The sequence below is a fragment of the Pelodiscus sinensis genome, chromosome 16 (genome assembly GCF_052426305.1).
Source record: "Pelodiscus sinensis isolate ZL-2025 chromosome 16, ASM5242630v1, whole genome shotgun sequence".
In the NCBI taxonomy this organism is placed as follows: Eukaryota; Metazoa; Chordata; order Testudines; family Trionychidae; genus Pelodiscus; species Pelodiscus sinensis.
Genome location: NC_143067.1, coordinates 34,025,678 through 34,051,586, shown reverse-complemented (window position 1 = coordinate 34,051,586; position 25,909 = coordinate 34,025,678). Strand labels below are relative to the sequence as shown.

The 25,909-nt window shown below is 43.3% G+C and overlaps 1 protein-coding gene across 4 annotated transcripts in view; it reads right to left on the bottom strand.

Annotated features, from left to right (window-relative positions):
* Positions 1 to 25,909, bottom strand: part of TENM2 (teneurin transmembrane protein 2) — a 1,126,385-nt gene that overhangs the window by 261,031 nt on the left and 839,445 nt on the right. For all 4 annotated transcript variants that reach the window (XM_075900179.2, XM_075900181.2, XM_089769544.1 and 1 more), the window contains one exon: positions 2,640 to 2,878. In XM_075900179.2, coding sequence (XP_075756294.1) covers positions 2,640 to 2,878 — 239 coding nt within the window. The remainder of the gene's footprint in view (positions 1 to 2,639; positions 2,879 to 25,909) is intronic.

The following is a 25,909-nucleotide window of genomic DNA, read 5'->3' as shown; positions in this document are numbered from 1 at the left end:
TTCTTCCTAAAAGGACACAATTAATTTAGAACCCATAAAATGTCTGAGTTATTCAAGTTATTCCTTCCAATGTGTTTTACTGTACAGTATATGTGTCAACTCTGCATTTTGTTTATCATACAATGTCCATTCATCCAGCTTTGATAAGTGTCTCAGTCCTTCACAATCTTACCTAGTCTTGACAAACTTACAGCTTTGTATCAAGTGCAAATTTTGATCCCACTGTGTTAATTTCCTTTTCCAGATCATTAGTTAATACATTAAAAAAAAACCAGTCATGATACTGAATCTTGTGATACTGCATGTTTGTATTACCAGCTCAGCTATTTCATTCTTGGCTATCTATGATCTGATTCTCATGGTTTGTTCTTTAGTCGATTCCAGAATCTTTGCTTTGACATCTATAATTCTGACAGCACCACCTTTCCTACACAGAGAGCAGGTGTGAGGTTGGTACCTTCCCAACTTCTCTTTCTGAGAAAATGACGAAAAAATAATTTGGCTTCTCTGCAATTCCTTCTCATCTTTACGAGTTCCATTTACGCTGTACGGGCAAGACTGCACTACAGTGCTACATCAGCATAGCTGCACTCCACCACTGTAGTGCATCCGGTGAAGATGTACTATGCCGATGGGAGAGTGCTCCTGTTGAAATTACACCACTTCAGTGAGAGTGGAAGCTATGTCAGCAGAATCCACCTCCCACGGATACAGCACTGGACGAGAAAGTGTGTAGGTTTATGTAGCTTGCATTGCTCAGGGGTGTGGCTTTTCACACCCATGACTGAGGTAAATTACACTGACTTAAGCATTATGTAACTAGGAGGGATATGAAAATAGTTAACTGGTTAAATAAGAGTACTTAACTGGTTAACCATTTTGACTGAGCCCCTCAGTGGCTGGGGCTGCTCTAACCTCCCACAGCTGGCCATTGTGGAGATTGCTGCCAATGGTCAATTAATCAGTTGCTTATTTGTATATTTACCTGTTAACCTCTTAACATCCCAGTAGACAAACCCTTAGTGGCATCACCAAATTTCCACTCAGGATTCCTGCTTCTGAAAGAATTCCTTGTTATCTATTTTTAGTTAATTGGTTATTTGCTCTTTAAAATACTTCTCCTTCAATTCGTCAACACAAGACACAAAACCGGGTCTTAAGTGTTTCCCCTTTTCATCAAAACTCCTTTTTAAAAAACCCGCTTCCTCCTCCTGCTTATGGGATAACTTCACCCTGTTGGTTCAGCATTCTCCAGTCAGAAGAATGGTTACATGACCACTAACACCTCTCTGCCAACTGACCATTTACTTTATTCCTCTGACATTATAAACCAGTCCTCAATTCTCAAGGGTCAATGGATTGTCTAATAGAAGTTCATAAATAATAAGAAATGACAGATTATAATGTAATAAACCACGCAGTAGAGCTTTGTTTTATCTTACAGCAGCCTAAACACCAAAGATAAATATGTTTAATCATCCATCATTTCCAAGTTACATCCGTGATTAAAATATTGAACTTGCAGTATATGATTTCCCATTTGTATAACTGCTCACACAAACACCTCTTGCATCTGAACTGTCAAGTTCAATAAATAACTTGGTTCATAATACTTTTTCTTTATATAACAAGCTAATCTTGTTGCTAATTTGAGGTTCATTACAGGAGATACATAATTACCCCGTACTAGCTATTAGGCTGCGTGAAAGAAGTGAAAGTTTTTTACTCACACAGAAAGACTTTGCCACACAAGATCATGTGACCTGTGGGTTGCTGTAACTTTCCCCCAACAGCAGCCAGGATAAGAAACTTCGGACTTCAGAAACTTATTCCACTAGCTTCAGCTTCTGCAAATTATTTAGTTTGCAGACTATGGAAGAAACATGTCAACTAAGACAGAAATGGTATGCTATGTGCAACATGCCTGATACATGCTTTCTCCTATGGAGGATGATCTTCCTGTTGGACTGAACTGCTCGACTATCATGATATAGTCAAAGGAAAGCTCTGGAATTTGTGCAAGTTGCCATGAAAATTGTCACATTATTGTAGAGGTTTGGAAAGCCTGGTAAGTTTTGAAATTAATGACATTAAAGTTTATAGGCACTTTTCTTAAAAAAATAAACAAACCCCACATAAGATGCCAACTCCAGACAAGTGCATTGGTGGATACAACAATTAAAGGTAAAACAAGTAAAATAAGAGCCCCCCTACCCCAAAAGCTCAAAAAATGTATTCAAAGAGCAGGTTAAGACGACATGAAGGGATACAATAGAACGCGCACTGCAAAACAGATCATGGCACAGTGAGATAAAAGCAAGACTTAAAAAGAGATTTTCTGTATATTGCTTGTGTCTGAGAAGCACCCATGAATGTGTGAATAACAGGGAATGAAAAAGCCTATCTAGCATTCGGCCACACAGACTGCCCTGGGCTCACCCTGAGGACTGATGCTCTCAATCCTGTATGGATGCGCTGAAACACCCAAACACCACAAAGCCTGGCTGAGTGCTGAGGTGGAGCCCGGGGTGTCCAGGCATAGGAATTCCAGGGATTCATATCAGAAAAATTCAACACAATTTGGCAGAAGGAAATAGAACTTATTAGCTTGTGTGGGATACAGTGAAAGATGCACTCACCTATGAAGTAGGCCAGCAGGATGGCAAGCAGAACTGCAGCAGCAATAGCTGATAAAGCAGCACATTTCCAGCTACAATATTTAGAGGGTTTTTTCAGCTTGAATGCATTTCTGGAGAAAGTATTTCGAGGCAACAGTCTGGGAGGTGGTGTATAAACTGTTCCTGAGGTTAGAGGGTATCCAGGGGAAGAACTACTGAACAGAGGGGTGGTTCCAGATGATGTCTTAAACAAGAAATGCCTGAAACGAAAGAAGAGACACAGTTAAAAAGGTGCAGTGCTATAGTTAGAGAAGAATATTCTCTTTGCACCTGCTTCCATTATGTCTGGAATCTCCTTTCTGACCTGGTTCACAGTAGGGATGTTAAAATTAGGTGATTTTAGTAATGGAGTAGTCCACGGAATTTTTATCGACTACTCGATTGGGGAAGGAAGACATCTCAGTCCCGACTAGCTCTGGGACCAAACCCCACTGCAGCTCCACAATTTAAAAGCCAGGAGGTGCCAGGCAGCCTTACCCCAAGCTCCTACTGTGTTTTAAATTGCATCGCCACAGTGGGGTTAGGTCCCAGCAGAAGCTGGGGTTGAGATGAGCTGCTTGCCCAGCTGGTAGCCATCCCATCTGCGGGAGGTCCCAGCTCCCCACTGGGACCCCCATGGACAGGGGCTGCTGCCTGCAAAACTGCCCCTGTCCACAGCGCCTGTCTGCAGAGGGTCCCAGCAGGAAGTTGGGACCCCCTGCAGCCAGGGGCTGCTGCCCGCAAAGCAATCCCTGTCTGCAGTGCCTATCAGCAGGTACTCTTTCTGCTGGGACCCCCTACGGCTAGGGGCTGCTGCAGGAGGAGCATTCTCTACCCCCTCTTGCTACCAGCTCCCCCTTTGCTGTCTTTGATATAGAGGCAGCCCGGCGGGAACAATACGAGTAGTCAACGTGACTACCCCATAGGCTTATCAGACTAATTGACTACTCTCATACATCCCGGCTGTGTCTACATTGGCACCCTTTTCCGGAAAAGGGATGCTAATGAGACCAGTCGGAATTGCAAATGCCGCAGGGGACTTGCAGTCTAGACGGGACTTTCAAGTAGGAATAGGGGATCTTCCGGAAAAGGGTTTATTTTCCGCAAGATCCCGTCTAAACTGGTGCTTTTCTCCGGCAAAACTCCGAGCTGGAAAAAAGTGGCAGCCACGTTCATGCAAATGCCGTGGGAGATATTTAAATCCCCCGCGGCATTTGCAATTCCGACTGGTCTCATTAGCATCCCTTTTCTGGAAAAGGGTGCCAATGTAGACACAGCCCCCTAGTTCACAGTGTTGCCATCATCTTCCCCGGCAAGTCACTCCTCACAGCAGTACCTCTAAGAAGCCAAACAAACACTTGTCCCACCCTTTTTGCTTAAAGAAATGTTAAGAAAATTGATGACAGAAAATGATAAAATAAATCCTGGAACTAACACAGTATGTTTTAAGTTTCCTCATTTAATCATTTTACATTCCATATCCCTTCCTCCATCAACACCTCATCTACTTCTGCTTTAAATTATTCAGGGCATAGGCCTAGGCCTTAAATTTTAGGCTGCCATAACTTCACAGTCTTCAGTGATGCTACTGCTGATTTACACTGGGATGACAAAATAGAATCAAGTCCCCTGTGTCCTGACTGTCTGTAATATGCCTAGCAAACATTTGGACATTGCATGAAGTCAGTGATAAACAAACAGTAAAGAAAATCACCTACAATTCCTCCACGTAATATAAAAGTAAAGACTACATGCAAATAATCAGTGACTCTTACAGAGAAAAGAGGAATATAAATACAGCTATTTTTAAATTCTTCCTCTCCCCTCTATTTTTAATTTAACAATAAAACTAAATTATTATGTTAATGAAAGAGGCCAGTCTGGCAGTTCTGGATACCTCAGTTATTCAGTTATTTACATCCGGGGGAGGGGTGCATGTCCCCCAGCTGGGGTAGGTCCAAGTTCGCCTGCCCCCTTGTGCTTCCCAGACAGAGTGAGGAATGCAGAAAACTGTGCACTTTCCCCTCACTCCCTGACAAAGGGGAATAGCTAGCAATGTTCCTGTAAGAAGGGGGGAGGCAGATGCAGCCCCCACTGCCATCACTAAAGGGCATCTGCATGTTGGGAGGCTTGTGGCTGGAGCAGTCCCAGAGAGGGTAGGGGCGGGCACACCACCTGCCAATCCCTTTAACCTGCCTGGTGAATCCATCTCTTTTCTGTAGGTTTTTGTGTGTCCCCATATGCATGGAGTGGGGAGGGTAAGTGCTTCACACCCTCTCCCCTGCACAACCAAACCCTGATCCTGCTTTAAGTTATGATAAGAGGAAGCTGCAAACCAAATTTGGTGGTCCTAGTTCTGATCATTTAGGAGTAATTCTTGAATAAACACAGTTATAGACTTGCTTGCTCATTCACAAACTCTCTCAAATATATAGTAGATTATATTCAATTATTTGTGTAACAGGTAGAGCATAAGCAACAACTGTTCATCTGTACAGTCAGAAACTGGCTCACCACTGTACTTTGAAAACCTGATCATGAGTGGACTGTAAGGATTAGAGGACAGTTGAACCTTCCTTTATTCTTTGGACTCCCTGCTAAGTCTGCCAATGTAGGTGCTGATTAGTTGCACAGGTGAGGGTGCTTCTGGACCTGGGCATCAATCCACTGTAGCCTAGCATGAGTTCACCAACACATTGCACATAAGCCACTGAATCCCCCTAGGAGGTAACATTTCTAAATGTGAAAGCGGATATTTTTACTTGGACTGTCCTTGTCTGCACAACAAATCCCAAAAATTGCAAGGGGAAGGGAGAATTGTATATGAAAAAAAATTAAGGACATTTGGAAATCTGAGATCATTACTCATTTCTTACTGCCACAGGAGATTTGTTTGATCACATCACTCACTGTTATATTTTAAAGCAGGTATAGGGATGCTTTTGTGGGTTGGGGCCATTGATGCACAGAAAAAAATCAGACAGGAGCCACACACAAATATGAAGCAAAAAGAGGTGTGTCCCTCAACTCAGAAGCAAGAAAAAAAAGACACTCCTTTCAGTCACCTCAAGTTCTAGCCCCCAGGGGGAAGGGGAAAGGCTCAGGATTTACATGGGTCTGGATTAACTCTTCTGGGGCCTGGGATTAGTGGATTTTGTGGCACCCCAAGAATCTGGGGTGGGGCCAAAAATAAGGAGTTCAGTATGTGGGAACAGACTGCCAGGGAACAGGCTAGGTATAATGGTGTTGGGTCAGGGTGGGATGTAGGGTGCAGGAGGAGGCTGGGATGAGGGTGTGGAGTATAGACAGGAGGTAGGTGCAAGAGCAGGCTGGGCTTGTAGGTTACAGGTCTGGACAGGAGGGAGAGTGCAGGAGTAGGATGAGGGTAGGAGTGCAGTGTCTGGAAGGGAGGAAGGGTGCAGATGCATGTGGGGGTTCAGGGTCTGGATGGAATGGAGGGTGCAGGAGCAGGATGGGAATGTGGGATTTAGACGGGAGGGGGCATGGCGCCTATGAAAGTTAGTTCGAACTAACGTCTGTTAGTTCGAACTAACTTTGTAGTGTAGACATACCCTAAGGTGCTGCAAGACTATGTGTTGTTTTTTACATTTTTCCAGGTACAGACTAACATGGCTACCCCTTTGAACCTGATTTGGTGTTAGTTTAGACTGCACGCTGACCAATTAAGTGCCTTATGTATCACCTGAGATGGCACTATCAAGCTGTGGTAACTGTTTAGCTGTAATTCTCAGACCTGGAAGTGATATCCCTACACATTCCAATTAGCTTGAGTTTGATTAAGGCATACAGCTAGATCTAAAATGTGCAATATCTGTTTGTTTATTAGTTTAAGTAAATCCCTATCTTTCCTAATAAACATTCTTTCTATGCTGGCAAGCTTAGATGGCTTTCTTGTGGAATTTATAGTCCAACTAATATTGTGAATTCAACACTGTCTTCTTGACAATGCTTGGAAAGCATTCTAAATCTGTAGGAAAGAGACCTGCCAGAGTTACAACTAACAACGAAGAGAAAGAAAATAACTGGTAAGAACTCTGCAAGGTCCTAAATGCCTCCTCACAAAACATGTTGAGGGGTGTCAGCAAATTGCAAAATTGGGCCCATAGGGTATTTTTAAATTAATAATAGGTTTTATTTCAGATGTAACTAATGCTAATGGTCTGAAGAAACCAACAAGTGGATCACTATCAAACCTCTTATTATGAGCTTTAAAATCAATATTTGGTCACTGTTTATTATAACAATAATTTGGAAGTCTGAAACTAAAATCTGTTTCCCAGGTACATGTGCCCCGTCAGTACTGACAGGAACACTCATTTTTTCAGGGAACACTGAAACATTTGTTTCTAAAAAAAAACCAAATATATAATAAAGTGAGCGCCTGAACTTTGCAAAGAAACCAAGAAAATAAAAGGTAGACCATGCTGTGGCTCTGCCAACTTTGACAAGCTCAGTGTAGCACTACATACTGGAATTATCAGATGGTCCCTGAAAATGTGCCTTGCTGATACAGTTATACAGCCTGGTGAACAGTGAATCAGTTATTCTTGTTCATTGTTTAGTTTTTAAATAACCCAAAGGATGGCTAGCACCTTACCATTAGAACCGAAATATAGCCCTGATGGAAGTGGACACAAGTTGATCACAGTGTCATTCCTCTTGTTCTAGCTCAGGGGTCGGCAACATAAAGGCGCACGTGCCACAAGTGGCATGCAAGATGATTTTGAGTAGCATACAGGGAGCCTCACAGCACCAGCTCTGAGGGGCATGCAGCGAGGAAGGTGAAGAAAGCAAATTCTCCTCCTCCCGCACTGGCCACAGAGCTATACGCGGAGGAGCACCACCCTGCCTCCCTCATGGAAAAGTCCCACCTGCCGCTGGTTGCTCCCGTGGGGTAGGTTCCAGATTGGGCTGCGTGGGGCCCAGTCAGGCAGGACGGGCTCTTGTGGTGCATGAGCAACCGACGCCCTCCCCCTTTCCTGGTAGCAGGTTAGGTTGCACCGCACCCAGTGGCAGTGGGAGGAGGCAGTGCTGGGGCTGAGGACCCTGCACGTGCAGGACGCAGGTGAAGGCTTGGGGCCTTACAGGGCTTTGCACCCACGGAGACTCAGTCTGGGGGCATGCAGATTCGTAAATAGAAGTGAATAAGTTAAATCTTGGCACGCCACTTCTGAAAGGTTGCTGACCCCTGTTCTAGCCAGTCCTTCAGCTGCCTGCTGGCCAGGCTGTCAGTGGCACCAGACAGCCAACTGCAATAGTGCACTGCATCCCAGAACTCCTACGTGATCTGCCAGCCTCCCAAGTAGGTGGGATTACAGGCACCATGCTCAGCATCAGTATTAGTATTTACTTATATAATAAAAATCCTTAACAAGCTCCACAGAAGGAAACCTTACATAATCAGCAGTTGGTTTGGAAACCTAAGTATCTCAGACATTTTTCACTTAAAAAAAAAGACTCTCTCCTGAGCTATTTGCAAAACTATGACTAAAGAAACAGTGTCATTCCAACCATTTACTTAATGAAGAGTGTTCGCTAATAAATCTTCCTGTCAAATGACGTGGCCATTCTTTACTGCCTCTAGCTAATAATGCAGTGGCAAGATTGGTTAAGTGTTAGAAATATTACAAACCATTGTTTTTCACATTTTTCTAAGTGGACTACGAACATATGCTCATGGCAGAAGCTGAAATGAAAAGGTTTTAGCCCCAATGTCTTATCCTTTTAAATTAAAAACAAATCTCTTAGACTATATTCCACTTAGAAGTGTGCAGGAAATAACAGAGAATGGTTTCAGATGTTTGTAACTGTCCTAACAAGACCAACTTTCATTAATTAAAATGAAAATTGGCAAGAGGGGGCGAAATAGGGCTGCTGGAGTTACACCGCAGCATCTGGGATTTCCATTCCTCCTCTCTGAGTGCCAGGCTGACCACTCCAAAGCTCTTTCATTAGCCTCACCCCAAATTTCTCCATAACATCATTATACCAGAACCCCTTTCCAGTTTCAAGCCTAAAGGGCTTTATTAAAGAGGTTTTTTTCCTGTTAGCTTCTTTTTTATCCCTTAGAGCAAATCTCAGCCGTTTCGAGAAGCACAAAAGTACAGTCCTTGTGCTGCCTTGATCTGAAATGTCACATTTTTTTAACCCAAGATCTCTAAGTGCTTTTCAGCTAACAGAGGGAGCTACAATATATAAACAAGTTTGAATATAATGCTTTGTTCATGTGAACTTAGGTATAGTGAAACTCTGGTCACAGTGAAACAGAATGAATAAATATGGTGGAAAGTGCCAATCACAATACTGTTTCATAAATGAGGAAACAAATGACTTAAATACAAGATCACTTACATTGTGATCAAACTACAGATATAGAAAGTTACACCTGGAAAATACACACGAGTACATAGAAACACACAATTAATGCCTAGTGTAGAATGAAATTTGATGAAGAAAGGCAAATAAGAGACTCTGATGAATGCATGAAACTGTGCTATTCTCAAATGTATGCCTGTAGGTGAGGTAAAAATAGACAAGATATATTTGAAAAATGAAATAAACCTTTGATTATTGTCACATTTTCCAGGTCCTGTCTATGTCCTTTGAAAGCTTAGAGTTTATTGTCTCGAAAGAAGTACTTTTTATAAAGTGGCCGGCAGTAAATGGTACAGTACCACATAAAACTACAGTAATTAGGTTTTCAAAAGTTGTAATAAAACATTTAACTAGATATATGTTAAATAACCACCATGCTATTCCACATAATTGGCACTCTGTTCAGAAAATATGAAGACTAGAATACCAGAGGTAAAGCAGGTCAAGATGGAAGAGCATTGACAGAGCTGCACAAGAAAATTGGAGAACTTAATGGTTAATATAATGGCATTTCACATTCACTTCACATTCCAGTTGAGTCCAGGTTGAGCTTTTAAAAGAAATTAATTGACTTGCCCTAGGTTGGTCCCTACATAGCAGTGATCCACACAGTCAGAAAATCTCTGGGTGGGATTTGACATGCTCCATAACAAACAGTTGTGTGTGGACCAAAGAGAGTGAAATCCACAATCATTTCTCAGTATTAACTATTGTGTATTCCCGATAAGACTGGGGAGACCTTGCACCATGGCTGCCTACAACACATCATGGAAAGGAATTCACCTCTTTCATTTCCTGTCCAATTAACTTTAAACAGAGTCTATATTTTAAAGTGTAAAATTGTAATTAAACAGATAAATCAATAACCAGCTGTTGTAAGCATTCTCTGCAGCTGGTTAGTACTACAGAGAAGAACACATTTTCCAGCCCTAATTAACATCACAGATCTTAGCACCAAGACAAGAACTCCTCTATGAAAACAATACACATTGGGTTAAGTGGCGCAATAGATTTAATTTACCTTCCTCGGATACAGAATGGGAGTGCAATTATCTTTGGGCAACAAGTGAATTGAGTTTGACAGTGTCAGCCCAGTCTATAATAGATTTTTGTCCATATCACAAAACTATTATGTGATTCTGCATAGTTGACATTCTCTGCCCTGGAACACACCAAGAGTAGAAAAGCAAGGATGCTGCAATTCAAGAACTGAAGTGTGTAGGAAATGTTTTAAAGCTCCACACTCTCTATATATCTTAGGTTAGTGCTGTCCCCATCTTAAACAATGCTAGATGCCCCTCAAATTCATGAGCATTAAAATGTATCAATTCTTTTTCTCCAAACAATGTCTGCTCACAGTGTATGGCACCAAAGGCAGAATGGCACTATTAGAACAGGGAATGGCCCATTAGAAAATGTCACTGGGGCAAGGAGAAAAGCAGATTAAAAATAGATTACTTATCTGTAACTATACGTTCTTCTGTCTGTATTCCATGTGCTGGGGATCATGTGTACCATGAACCCAAGTCCAGAAATTCTAGTAAGAATTGTTTGTTAGCCCATACATGTGCCGTAGATATCCTCTTGCTCTCACTTGAGGGCATAAAGGGCAGTGCAGGCTGACTTTAGTTCCTCCTCTTACCATGATTTCAATAGGATTCAAAGCAGAGGAGATGGAGGATGGGCAGTGGAATGAATATTGAGTATATTCCATATGTGGGAGATTGCAAACTGATACGAGATATTTCTATACCAAGTGTGGCCAAACTGCGGCCTTTGAACCACGAGGCTCTTAGGCAGGGCAGCTGCTGCTCATGGAGCTTGTGGCTTCAGCTCTGCAGTGGCATACAGAAACACAGAGCTTCCTCCCATAGCTACAGAGGGGCGCAGAGGCTGTGGGCTTGCCAAGCAGCAGGACGAGCTGGCATTCGCAGCGCTAACCCTGCCGGAATGTGTGGAGACAGGGGGCTTTCAGCCCTAAAGGAGGAGGAGCACTGTTGCTTGGGGCTGGCAACGAGCTGCTGCCTAGGCTTCAGGTTAGGCCTCACATCCTCAATGTAACAGGAAATTAGAATAATAGAATCATAGAGCTGGAAGAGACCTCAGGAGGTCATCGAGTCCAGCCCCCTGCCCTAGGCCGGACCAATCCCAACTAAATCAATCCATCCAGGGCTTTGTCAAGCTGAGACTTAAAAACCTCTAGGGATGGAGACTCCACCACCTCCCTAGGTAACCCATTCCAGTGCTTCACCACCCTCCTAGTGAAATAGTTTTTCCTAATATCCAACCTAGACCTCTCCCATTGTAACTTGAGACCATTGCTCCTTCTTTTGCCATCCGACACCACTGAAAACAGCCTTTCTCCATCCTCTTTGGAACCTCCCTTCAGGAAGTTGAAGGCTGCTATCAAATCCCCCCCCCCCCCCACTCTTCTCTTCTGCAGACTAAACAAACTCAAATCCCTCAGTCTCTCCTCATAGGTCATGCGCTCCAGTCCTCTAATCAAATTGAATCATGGCAATGCCGTGCGAGGTCCTCTTGAATGCCGCACACTACATGCTGCATTTTCTGTTCATTAAGCTGCATTTGCATAGTTTTAGATGTGTTAACCCTAAGTTAGTTTTGTGGATGGCAATGACATCTTGAAACTGTAAGCTGACAACAACTGAAACAGGTATTATTATGGCACGGAATATCACTCCCGCGAAATGTCCATATTGTGACAGAGAATTTGTTAAGATGAATGTTGCAGAAGTGGTTTCAATTTTAGATCCCAGTAACACAAACCTTCAAGGACTAATACAACAAATTCCGCTTCATGCCAAACTACAGAGACATGGCTATCCCAGATCAGTGGCAATATTGCAAGCAACATGCAAAATGATGTAAAGAATTCCCTAGTATTCAGCCTAACTGTTGATGAGTCCTTGGATAGTCAAGATAAACCACAACTAGCAACATTTGTCCACTATATTTCCACAGATGTAATTGTGTGAGAAGAAATGTTATACTCAGGGGCGCTAAAAGAAACAACCTGCGGTGTTGTCATAAAGAATGCACTTGACAAAGCATTGACAAATGCCGATGGATCATGAATAAACTTGTCAGAGTTGCAATAGATGAAGCACCCGCAATGGTGACGAAGAAAGCCTTACTGAACTCTTAAAAAGTGTTTCTAGGCAGCTGCTTTACATATCTCTAGTAGAAGCACTTCAGCATATTCAGTAGGAGCTGCTTACAGTCTGGTGGAATGAGCCTTCACTCCCTCTGGTATGAGGGGAGAAGGCAGGATGTGATCTAGCTGATAAAGGATAAAACAATGAGAGATCCATTTTGAAAGTTTCTATGCAGATATAACTTGCCCTTCTGATTTATCTGCTATGGAAACAAATAGGTAGGGTGTCTTTCTACTATCTTTGTTCTTGGTAGATAAAAGGCAAGCACCTCTTGTCTCCATTCAAGGTATATGGTTTAGGAAAATGTATGAGTATGTGGGTGGCTTGATACATATGAAACTTAGAAACTAGTTCAGGGATGGTTTTTGGGTGGGAGAGTAACCTTTTATTTATAGAAGGTAGTATATAGCAGATCCTGCAGGAGTACCTCCAACTCACTGTCTCTTCTGGGAGATGTAATTATGATGAGATGGCCTAATTGCAATAGGATGAGAGAAGATCATATGGTTATCCACCAATGATGAAAAGCACTGATTCCTGCTTAGTGCACCCAAAGAGAAATTTAGAAGATGTAGAGAGCCAAGAGCGCTCTACGGAGGGGGCTACTGATGACGAAGAGATCATGTGGAATTTTAGCTTTTGAATGAATATGTTCAGTAGATGTAAGTCAAGAATTGGCTCCCATCCTCTACTTTTTGGGGGGACGAAAAGTAAGGGGAATAGAACCTTTTCCCTATGATGAGGTGGAATCTTCCTATTGCTCATGGAGGAGGAGAAGCAAATCCACTTCCTTCTGGAGAATCTCCTTGAGATAGTGGTCCCTGAATAGGAAGTAGAAAGGGAGTTTCTGGGTGGGAGCTGTCAAAAATGCATATACCCACTGCGATAACTTCCAGTACCAATTTATTGGTAGTTAGGGCCTTCCAGCTTCCGGCAAATTGGGTAAGACAGCCTCCAAAAATCTGATGAGGGAATAGATGTGGCATCAGTAAAGAGACATGGGTCTCAACAGTCCCATCAAAATAAAACTCTTTGGCTGAGTAAATGAATGTTGCAGAGGCTTAGCTCCAGGGCCTGCAAACCCTCTTCTTTCACATGGTGGTCCCTGAGGACACTGATGATAAAAAAAGGCAGAGGAGACGGCCTCAAACTACACCGTGTTCTCTCTTGAAGATAGGGGTATAGATGCCCAGAGAGAGACTCTCTCTTCTCAGAGAACAGATTGATCATAGCAAAGGAAAGGCCCTGGGTGGAACTCTTCACATTTCTATGGAAACCTGAGGATTTTAACCATGAGTCTCTCCTCCCAACAACAGCTGTGGCCATTCCACAAGACACAGGAAAGGAGCTGCTGCCATCTTGCACTGCTGCCTCTGTTTCAGAGGCAGCAGCCTTGGGCAGCCGGTCCACAAGGAGAACTGGTTTTTGAACTGGCTCCCCTGGCAGACCAGCTCCCTCTGGGCACCTCGCAGTGCTGCCTCTGATACAGTGTGGAGCTGAGGGGCCTCCTCGGGAGTGGGGCCAGAGCTCACTGACTAGTGGGCCCAACCCCAGGGATTACAGAATAGTCGAGTAACTGTTATGAATTCATGAGGTTAATCAACTATTCTATTAACCAATATTCAACTTCTCAAGTTTCTCTGGATTTACATGGGATAAACTGAAAGCAGACTCAGGGTGATATCATGTCAATCTGATCTCTTCTACACTAAAGTAAAGTAGGAGAAAAGTCACTGAAATCAGTGTAACTACATCAGAGTAAAAACAGACAGAAAATAATCAGAATCATAAACCTCAAAAAACATATTCTCTAATTTTTACTACTGTATCTCTAAAGCAACTTAACAGATATAAACTGAACTACTCCAGATTTATACTGGTGTAAATGGCAGCAGGATTTTGTCCCCAAGACTGTCCCAACTGTTCCATCAATTCTGGTTCAGATCATGAACTATGATCACTTTAAAATAGTTTATTACTTCTGAGAGTATCTCCATGGGTACAATGTAAAACCTCAACTCAGATCTATTTTTTTGTTAACTCTATCACTAAACAAATATACTGTGGATTAAGAAAGTTAATCAACCTACAATTACACACAGTCAATTGTGACTTGGTTCACGAGTGCATGATGGACCGTCACTGCACTTTTCTCATCTCCAATGCCCTGAGGCAGACTGCTTGCAAGCATTCAACTAACAGGAACAATGAACAGAGAAATAGGACAGAGAGGATACCAAATACTTCGATTTTTGCTCTTGCCAGGCATTCAGCACTTTAAAATAACAATACAGCCCTTCATAATGAAAGCTAGTTGCAACAAAAGAAACCCACTAAAGATCTTTTAAAGCAGATGACAACCTGGTTCTGCCAATCCAAAAGCATCCACTGAAACTGTGATTCTGCTCTGGAAAATGGCACTGTAGTGTTACCTATTTATTTGTATCTCACTAACTACATACTAGATTCACTCTGTGTAAATATTTTTGTCCATATGCCCCCACCCAGGTGAGATGTTTGCTGCTTCCCCCTAGCCTGCTCCTTCTATTGGCCTGCACAGCAGCACTATCTCCTCATGAATCTCTGCAGGGCTCTAGTCTCAATGAGAATATATTCTGGTATACCTTCTCGGTATATTCCCAGTACCTGCTCTGCACTTCTACTCCCCAAACACAGTCAGCTTTTAAAACCTGGATGAGGAAGAGACATATGGTAATATTAGTCCAAGGCTGTGAGAAGCAAAGTAACTATAAAAGGAAGGAAAAGGTGTCTCTTGGTGGGATTTTGGGATTACGGGTGGGAACAGAGGAATTTGAGCTATCTAAAAGGTGATGAGGAAGAAAGTGGTGCTTGAGATCAAAGGGGGGTGCGTGAGGGAAGAGAAACAGAGGGAGAGGAGTTCTGATGAAACACCTATTGCCATCCAGAGAAGAACTGAGCTGGGAGGGGTGTGGGGGGAAAGAAGCATCAGGAAGCCCTTCACAGGTTCCCTGCACAACTGCAGGATGTCCCTCCATCCATCACATCATGTAACAGATCATGTTTCACTTTGAAATGTCAAAAGTGTCTTACATGCAGGCTGTGTCTACACTGGGCCACTTATTCTGGAAAATCAGCCGCTTTTCCGGAATAAGCTGTGAGCTGTCTACACTGGCCCTTGAATTTCCGGAAAAAGCAACGATGCTCTACTGTACAAAATCAGCCGCTATTCCGGAAAAACTATTCTGCTCCCGCTCGGGCATAAGTCCTTATTCCGGAACACTGTTCCAGAAAAGGGCCAGTGTAGACAGCCCAGTAGTCTTTTCTGGAAAAAAGCCCTGATCGCGAAAATGGCGATTGGGGCTCTTTTCCGGAAAAGCGCGTCTATGTTGGCCACAGACGCTTTTCCGGAAAAAGGGCTTTTCCGGAAAAGCAGCCTGCCAATGTAGACGCTCCTTTTCTGGAAAAACTGAAAACGGAATAGTATTCCGTTTTAAGCATTTCCGGAAATTCATGCCACTGTAGACACAGCTGCACAGTATTATCAGAGTAAGTATGCATGAAGTTTGTGGGGACTGTGGTTGTTAAGTTAGAAGAACAACAAAGATATGTGAGATAAATGGGGGTTTAAAAGCATGTTTAAATATTTCTTCAGCAAAAGCTAACAAGTATAGTACTATTTATATATGCATAAGATAGCCAAAATACAATGTATATCAAACACATACTATAGATATATAATGAGAAACATTTGCATTTAAAAAGGACTAAAATCCTTCCCTATATAAATTAATTGTCCTATGAAGAGTTAGTATTTCAAAGAGAATAATTCAACCATTAAAATGTCAGATGGAGGGTTTTTAAATGCTATCCCTCCCTCAGTATATACCTATAGTGTGTGTTTGGTATAAATTGTCTTTGAGCAAGCAGTACGTGTCATTCCTATTATACACCTGCACAAACAGGTACCTATATCTGTAAACACACACACACCACTATCTCCTCTGTACATATAAACCCATGCCACTGACGCACACGGGACAAACCTTGTGAGAACATGCTATTTCAGTACGTTTCTTGCCCTGCAGCACATAATCAATATGCAAGGGACTGCACGGTTTAGCAGCCAAGAAAATGCCATTAGGCAAGGAAACAATCATTTAGAATCAACACATAAATATTGTTATGACACTTAATATCCACTCAAGCAGACTCTGAAGCCTCTCAGCAGCAAGCAAGTTTCCAACGAAGCATTATCTAAAAAACCCAGCACACCAGTCCTTGAAAGGCTCACGGTTTCTTCGATGCTAGGTTCCCTAGGCCCCTAAGGCAAAGCTTTTAAAAAATGCAAGTGTTAAGGCAGACTGTCGTGCATGTTGCCTTAAGTACCAGAATAGCTTGTCACTGCCATCTTGAAACTCTTAACAAAGACACAGTTGGACACACAGAAGCGCAGTAATTGAAAGCTGCCTGACAGGAACGTAGTATGTTAGACTGAAAGGCAGGTGCCAGCCTTTAGGGCACCTTATTCTGTCACAGCATTAAACAGAACATAAAAGGGGCTATGTGCAGGCGGCTTCAGTTAAAAGTAACAAAAGCAGGTAGAGAAAGAGAAAACATCAGTACAATACAATGGCTGCATTAGCATCATATTGTTTAATGAGTGGCAGCACTTTTTCAGTGGACAAAGTTTACGTTCAAAAGCAAAACGACTGCACTGGATGCAGGAAGGGAGAGGTGAACATGGACCTGACATGAGAGTACCAATCCTATGTTTTCAGCAGGACGTGTCCTCAACTAGTCAAAAAGACACCACAGCTTGATGCTACCCTTCGACAGGCAAGCGTCAATTGGAACATATCGCAGCTTGGAAAATCTGCAGCATCACCGACTTTACACAATATGCAACAAAATGCTTTTGTACTCAGGCTGCTGTTAAAAATAAAACAGTCAGAATAACTTCAGAGGTGAACGTATCACAATGAATTGGCCGATAATGTGCATTTGTACTTACACTCTATAGAATCGTAACTGCTCTATTGTGCGTCATAGACCCAATAAATCCAATAGCTACAGGAAGATCTCCTTTAGCTCAAGTTGAAGTAGCCTGTCTTTTAGAAATGCATAGATTTGGTTTCATCTGCTGCAAAGTTCCGAGTGGCGATGGTGTGCAGTACAGTGACAATCAAATTCCTAATTGGCCATGGATTTTACTCCAGGAATAATGCTGATAATAATAATATTCTGCAGGTCAATAGCGCCTTTATTTAGGGGATCTCAAAGCTCATCACATTAATTAATGAATTAAGCCTCGTCACTCCCTGTATGGTAGACAGACATGCCAAACTGTTCACATCCCTTTAACTCCAATTCTTCCTTGAATCACAATCAATCTCAAAACAATAGAGCTATCCACATAAAAGAATCTTACAATCTTGCTCAAATGTAGCCAGGATAAAAGCTTACATCAGGCCAACGAATGAGGGACAAAAGCTAAATATTAATAGCAAGAAAATCTTAAACATGCTTGCTTCTTGCTGTAAAGTGATTCTACTGTGGGTTTTTCATGTCCCTATCTTTACAGACTAGAATGAGAGCAAAGCATGAAAGCAAAAATCCTGCTTTCTAACATCTAGAACGTCCCTATTGGTATTTGGAAACTTCTCTCTTAAAGGGGTGACAGTGTGCTCCTTTTTCCACTAATCAAAGAGTCTACATTTATTACTCACCCAGAAACCTATCCCTGCAACAAACCCTGTTGCCAGGTCTAACCACATATTTTTACAAGCGACACCATCACAGGACCTAACCACATAAGCCATCCTCTAATGTGATATATACCTCTTGCCTCAGCCTAGAACCTCTCCCATACTCCAAACACTTCAGCTCTACCTGCCACCGTAGAGCTCCCTCCTCACCCCAATTCTCCCATCCCTGGCCCCATGCCAGAGCCTGCACCCCAGCTGGAACCCTAACCCCATCTTGCATCCCAACCCATTGCCTCAGCCTAGAGCTCCCCTCCTCTACACTGATCTCCTCATTCCTGGCCCCACACAGAGTCCTCACTCCCTCGTGCATCCAGGGCCATCCCTATGGAGCACCATGGAGTAAGCATCATTGAACAATTTTAAGCTCTTCTTAATTATATTATTTAACTTAAGGGCTGTGTCTAGACTGGCAAGTTTTTCTGCAAAATCAGATGATTTTGCGGAAAAACTTGCCAGCTGTCTACACTGGCCGTTTGAATTTCCGCAAGAACACTGACGATCTCATGTAAGATCATCAGTGTTCTTGCGGAAATACTGTGCTGCTCCTGTTTGGGCAAAAGCCCCCTTGCGCAAATGATTTGTGCAAAAGGGCCAGTGTAAACAGCACAGTACTGTTTTCCGCAAAAAAGCCCCGATCGTGAAAATGGCGATCGGGGCTTTTTTGTGGAAAACTGCGTCTAGATTGGCCACGGACACTTTTCCGCAAAAAGTGCTTTCGTGGAAAAGCATCCTGCCAATCTAGACGTGCTTTTCCAAAAATGCTTTTAATGGAAAACTTTTCTGTTAAAAGCATTTTTGGAAAATCATGCCAGTGTAGACGTAGCCAAGGTGTTTTTAAGGTTCTCATTGTCTTTATATCTGTTTGTCCTCCTGAAATCACATATGCATCCATGTCCACAGAGACTCCTACAGAATTGCTTCTATCAGGAATGGCACCGACGGGCATATTGCTTACAGTAATACTTGCACAAATACACCTGTCTTCTGTTACTCTTGACATTCACTTAGGGCTCTGATTCTTCACGTCCTTGCACCCTGTGTAATCTTTTATATCTATTGCAAGGGAATGCAAAAGACAGCCCAAATTGCAAAGAATTGTTGAAACAAGAGACTAGAGTTTTTGACATCACAACTGTCACACTGATTCAGCCTAGCAACCAAATGAACAAAAAAGGATAAAAGCCCACAAAAAACTTAAATTGGCATGGGATACTCTGCCTCCAGGCAACATTTCCTCCTCAGTTCCAATAGACAGAGGTTGGGTTATGAGCATCTTGAAAATATTATCCAGAGCTTACATAAGGGGGACTGTTTAACAGGAACCCACTGACCAAATGACCCTGCGACCTGCTTTCCTTTGATCATACTTAGTTCCATTATTTGGAAAATGGGGAAACAATGAGAGTCATATTGACATCACACAAACTGCTAAGAGGAGTTCTTTATCTTTCCTCTATAGAATTACTACTACTTATCTGACAATACTTCAGAAGTACAGCTGGAACTTGAGAGTGGATTTTAGGGCACTTTCTAGTATCACTCAAACTAGAATTTCCAGAGAGATCTCCTGAAGAATGCAGGTGAAAACCAGCTAGATTGCACAACATATATTCTTTGACAATGCTAGGACTTGAACCCACAGTGCATAGGAGCAGCTCCACTTTAAGGCATCACACCACCACACTGAGCCATCCAGTTACTATGATAAGCAACACGCAAACCATTTGCCTTCAACAGAACCCTAGTCTTTTTCAACATGCATATTTCTGCCTTTGAAGTGTATAATTTGAGCTTATGCTGATCTGGAGTTCCACACTTTACCCATAATATCTTTATCAATAGTGTTTGCCCAAAGGGTATGCCATACATTAGTTGAGATAATGAGTAGTCCTATGGTACCTTAGGGTATGTCTACACAGCAGGGCTAAAGTTGAATTAAGCTATGCAACTTCACCTACGGCACTTGTGTAGCTTAAGTTGAAACAGCTTAACTCAGCTTTAGGCGCTGTCTACAGAGCAGGAAGTCGAAGGAACAACACTCTTCCTTCGACTTCTCTTATTCATAAAACGAGGGTTACAGGAGTTGGAGTAAGAAGTCCTCCAGCTTGACATTATTTCGAAATAATGGCTTGTTATTTCGGAATAATGGCTTTGTTATTTCGGAATAATGTCAGTTATTCTAAAATAATACTGCTGTGTAAATGTACCCTCAGAGACTAACAAAAATATATAGGATCATGAACTTTCACGGGTAAGACCCACTTCATGATGAGTTGGAATGGAAAAAGTAACAGTTGACATAAGTTTGGAAAGAATTATAACCATCCTTTGAGTCTCAAATATGGGTGCACATGCAAATAAAATGTTAGAAGAACCACATGGCTGTGTAAACAGCTGATTTGTAGGCTGGGCAGAATCTGAGGAATGCTTTTCTCAAATGACCTCAAATTTGGACCCTAACCTTACACCACATTCCAATATAATGTAACTGATTTCAAGACAATTCAAGTTCAAATGTGGATTTTAGTGCCTATAGAATTGTTGTCTTTTCAACAGTGAACAACTTTCAATCTTAACTTCAACAGAGCTGTGACTCTGTCATAATGTTCCTTGAAGCCTATAGACAGCTCCCTGTCAGCAGTCCTAAGTATACAGCGAACAGAAATGAACATCTAACAAAAATATTCTACCCATAGAATGGAAGGAATCAGTCAAAAATATTCTTGCAAAGATGAAGAATGGGCCTAATTTCTATTGCTATTTAAAAATTTTCCTTTCTTTCTGAACTAAGCATTGCTAATTACAGTGATGCAGGCTTATTTCATAGCAATATAAATAACACCAGGCATAAGACCTAGCATTAGGGCATCATGCAATCTCAGACAAATATCCTTTCAAAGAAAATCTATAATAGCTCTTGGGTTACCCTCATTTATGAGCCATTATGACTTTGACTGGCATCTGCAAATGGCCCCGTGTGAGGTTTCCATAACAAAGACGATTATTACAGTGGAGGGAATGATGTAAACTTTCACTGTAAAGTGATAGCACTCTCATTGTGTGCACTCATAAAGAATCCTTCAAAAGTGTCTCAATCTTTAAAGCTGAAAACTGCTTCTCTGGCCATATCAAAATGAAGACAATCACATCAGAGTGTTCAAAGTTAGCCTTCTCAACATTCAATCTCATAAAAAAGCACTGATTGGGGAAGCAATAAATCATCAACCCTTAACTGGAAAATGTGGAATCCCAGCACTTTTTCAAAGAAGACGACCATTTGAAACAGACTGTGGGAGAATAATAAAAGTTAAAGAGCATTAAACTGGAACCCTGAGCTTAAAGGTGAAGCAGCTCACTGTTCTAGAAATGAACCTTAAAGGCAGCATCTTGATGTGCCATGGTATTTCACTCATGAGGTTTTAGTTTAGGATACATTAGCTCTTCCATTAGACACCTCTGCTATTTTCAAGAAGATAACTTATTATAGCCTGAAATTTTGCATACTTCCTCTTGTGCATGCAATGGCTGTTATAAGGAAGGGCACATGAGGAGGGAACATAACATTTACTTAAATAATAATTTGAGTGATGTTTCAGTGTAAATTTAAAACAAAGTATTTTATCAGTGTATATTTTTTCTTTTGTGTATATGTTAAAGAGCTATGATTTAAGAAAACCCAAGCTGAAACAAATGCCATTTACCCATAATATGACTTCATCATATTGGACATATTAAAGTAAATAAAATAACTCGCCTTCATCCCAAACTGCTCTCATAAAACAACAAAATAAAACAAAAACAAACAGAAAAGTACAGTGCTAAAGTAAGAGCCAAATAGTGAAGACTACCATTTAAAAATTATCGGTGGCACCTCCCAATAGACCACAGGATTTGTAAGAAAGGAGAGGAGATAGGAGTTTCCAAAGGCCACAGCAGAGGAGATTTACACTGCAACACTCAGCTACAGCTTCCGTTCAGATTTATAACTTTATTGGGTGTGTTTGGAATCTAAACTGATTTTTGTGGTCCTAACAATATTTTCCTGTTAAATAGCTATGTTACTATTCACTTCGTTGTCTCTTCCATAGTCAGAAATGTGACGGTTGGTCATGTGCATTTTGCTGTGAAGTAGAATTTACTCACGCTAACTGAAAAGCTAGAAAATTAAGAGTTATAAAACTTTCCTTTCAAAGGAAGCTACCAAATGCACCACACAGATTGAAAATGGTGACTTTGCTCGTTGAGCAGCTCCAATATTGAGATTAATAAGCTGACAAGTTTCAAGGAAGACTAAGAAAACTGCAAAATTAAAGTGCATTCCAACGTGAAGAGCTAGCAGCTTTGTGGAAACAGTGCAATGCAGCCAAGTAAAGCTATAAAATAAAGACAGAACTGAAAGGGCAACCTAAAGGTCCCATTCAGTTCTGCATTGCCTCTAATAAGAATTTAGAGGCCACTTTACTTTTTGGAATATGGGTAAGAAATACAGACTAATTTTGAAAGTTACGCATGATTTGGTTCTGCAGGTATCAAATTTAGCAAAAACTTACTAGAAATCATACAAAGGGGAAAAAACCCTTTTCCTCAGTTTATATTATTATGACGGAGTTTATGATCAAGATCTGTCAGCTATTTAATCTTAGGTAGTATGAAAAATCAATCATGGCTCAACTTTGAAATAATCTTCAGACATGTCACAGTGAGGATGTTTTCTACAGTTTTTATGCTTTGTCATGAAAAAAAAATGTGTAACAATTACTTCAATTCTTAAGCCCCAAATATCAATGTTCCCCGTAATCTTTTCCATCCGCATGTGGATTTCTTCCATTCGTGTGTGGAATAAATGTTATGTGTTCCAAGGCATTTGTGAAAGTGCACTACCATTAGAAACAAAAAAACCTTGTTGTGGAAGCTCTGCTAATCAGTTGGGCAACATTTGACACTCTCCTGAGCAGACACACAAGTGCATATCTCAGAGGGAGCTCTGCTGAATATCTTATAGGGTATGTCTACACGTCAAAGCTAATTCGAAATAACAGCTGTTATTTCGAATTAACTTTAATAGCGTCTATACAGGCAAACCGCTATTTTGAAATAAAATCGAAATAGCGGGGTGCTTAATTTGAATTAGTTAAACCTCATTCTACGAGGAATAACGCCAAATTCAAAATAGCTAATTCGAAATAAGTGCTGTGTAGACGCTTATTTTGAAATAAGGGGCCTCTAGCCTTTCCCAGGGAGTCCTGGTGGCCACTCTGGGCCAAACCAAGAAAACTCCTTTCCTCTCCCCCAAGCCCAGAGCCCTTAAAGGGGTAGACTCTGGCCACAGTGCATGTGGCAGATACAGGCCTGCAAGCACAGAGCCAGCAGTCACTGACCCTGACACAGTGGTGCCAAGATGAGCAGGGCAGCCAGATCCAGCCAGCCCTCCACCGCCCGGTCCCCCAGCTCCCAAGAGCCAGCCAGGGGCCGGAGAAGGCGGGCACCATCCTGGACTAGTGCAGAGATCATGGACCTCATTGAGGTTTGGGGGGAGGCCTCCACCATCTATGATCTCCGCACTAGATGGAGGAATGCGGCCGTCTACAGCTGCATAGCTGCCACCATGGCCACTAAAGGCCACATGCGCACCCCAGAACAGGTGCACATGAAAATTAAAGAATTGCGGCAGGGGTATGCCAGCGCCACACGGGACAGCTCGCCAACAGGGGCACATACCTGCCCCTATTTTGAGGCCCTGGACCAGATCCTGGGAGGCGGGACGGTCCATGCCAGCCCAGGGGGCAGCGAGCTGGGAGCAGAGGGCCCTGACCAGGGCGCGGAAGAGGAGGGTGCAACGGAGGGTGCCACACCGGCCGGACACCTGAGCTGTCCCAGCAGCGGAGTCACCAGGGTCGTCCCGGGAGGCCACACCATGTAAGTGCCATCATTGTCCTCTTCCTGGGGGGGTGGGGAGGAAGACCAAAGTCCGTGCACATGGGCCTTGCTTACCACAGATCACGCAGCAACCTGGGCACGTGCAAGCACTGCCATGCCACCCCTGGGCAGGTGGCTCCAGCTGCGTCCACACAGGGGCTGGGGCCTGATAGCCACATGAATGTGTGAAGACACCTGACATGCTCCTGACCCCGGGGCGGGACACAGCAGGACTCCTTCCCTTCACAAGCCCCCTTTACTCAGAGGCAGGGGACATCTCCACCCCCACCTTGGCCACACTATACACAGCACAGGGGCATGGGTGCAGTCTCGGGCCAGCTCCCACTCCTGGAGATAGCTGGACATTCCTACCATGGCCTCTGTGAAGGCACAGTGGCTCTGACGGTGCAGGGCACAGTCATCCTCACCTCGCAGAGGGGGGCTGGGCTTCACCCACTGTGTCCCCAGGGAGAACTGACCACTTCTCTTCTTTCTCCACAGCCACACTATCTGCATGTGCAGGGCGCACCGCCCTGCACGGGACATCCTCCCACACCCGAGGGCTCAGCAGATCCACTGCAACACTGCAGGATTTCCGAGACCAGCAGCCGGGGGCTGTGCGAGCCCTGCACTGCACCATGGAGCAGTGGCTGCAGGACAAACAGGAGCTGCTTGCCAAGGGTCATGCCATCTATGCCCACCTGCAGACCCTGGTGCGGAGCATGCTGCCTTGTGCGGTTCCAGTGCCTGCTGCCTCCTGAGCTCCTGCTACTCCTCCCACTCCTTCTCTCCCTCCCGCCTCTCCCTCCTCAACCTCGACATCCTCCTCAATCTCCACACCCCTCCACCTCAACCTCCACACCCTTCTCCCCATCCCTTCAGGGATGCCGAGGCCCCCGCACCCGTGGTGCTGGGAGACAGTTGGCCCGGCGAGATCCCCACCCCTAATCTTCCCCTCCCCCTTCTTCCCCTTGCTTCCCCCTTCCAGCTTCTTCCTCCCAGTTTTCCCCCTCCCCTCTCTCACCCTCTCTTCTCCCGTCTCCTGCCTTCTTTCCCCTGTCTCCCCAGAGTTTCATTCCCCCTTCCAGTTTTGTTAAATAAAGAGAGTCGATATTTTTGAAAATACGTGTATTTTATTTGACATTAGGAAGGTTGGCTAGAGAGGGGTACGTGGAAGGACGTGAGGGAGAAATGAGGCACAAGCACCCAGTGGGCAGACCAGAGAGGCTCTGAGTGCTCCTCTGGGTGGACACTCTCCCACAGAGCCTCCTGGATACTGACAGCCCCCCGATGGACCTCCCAGATGGCAGCCTGCAGCAAGTGCAACCAGGCTGATAGCAACATGTCCACAAGAAGCACCAGAGTGACCAGGGGCAGCTCTGGCTCCATGTTGCAGAGTCCTATGGTGTCCCGAGTGAGGGCAACCATGGCACTCCCAGACAGAATCACATAATCACAGAACACTAGAACTGGAAGGGACCTCAAGAGGTCATCGAGTCCAGTCCCCTGCCCTCACGGCAGGACCCAGTACCACAGACCATCCCTGATGTCTATTTAACCTGCACTTAAGAATCTCCAGAAATGGAGATTCCACAACCCTACTTGGCATTTTATTCCAGTACTTCACCACCCTGACAGTGAGGAAGTTCACAAATGCTTTGCTGTCCCACAGCGAGGCAGGCAAGCAAGCAGGGATACCTGAGAACCGACTGCCGGTGGGGGCGGGGGGGACACGGTCCCTTTGAGCACAGGCCTCAGATAGCCTCAGGCAACAGCCACACAAAGACACTCCTTACCTAATGCCCTAACCCTGACCTGGTTCCAGCTGGCCTTAAATCCGAATCAGTGTCCACTCAGTGTGGATGTGGTATTTTGAAATAGTAAATAGCTATTTCGAAATGCATTTTGTGTGTAGACGCGTTATTTCGAAATAACTTATTTTGAATTAACTATTTAATTCAATACGCTGTTGTGTAGACATACCCATATTGACTAAGAATATTGGCATTAGCAAACC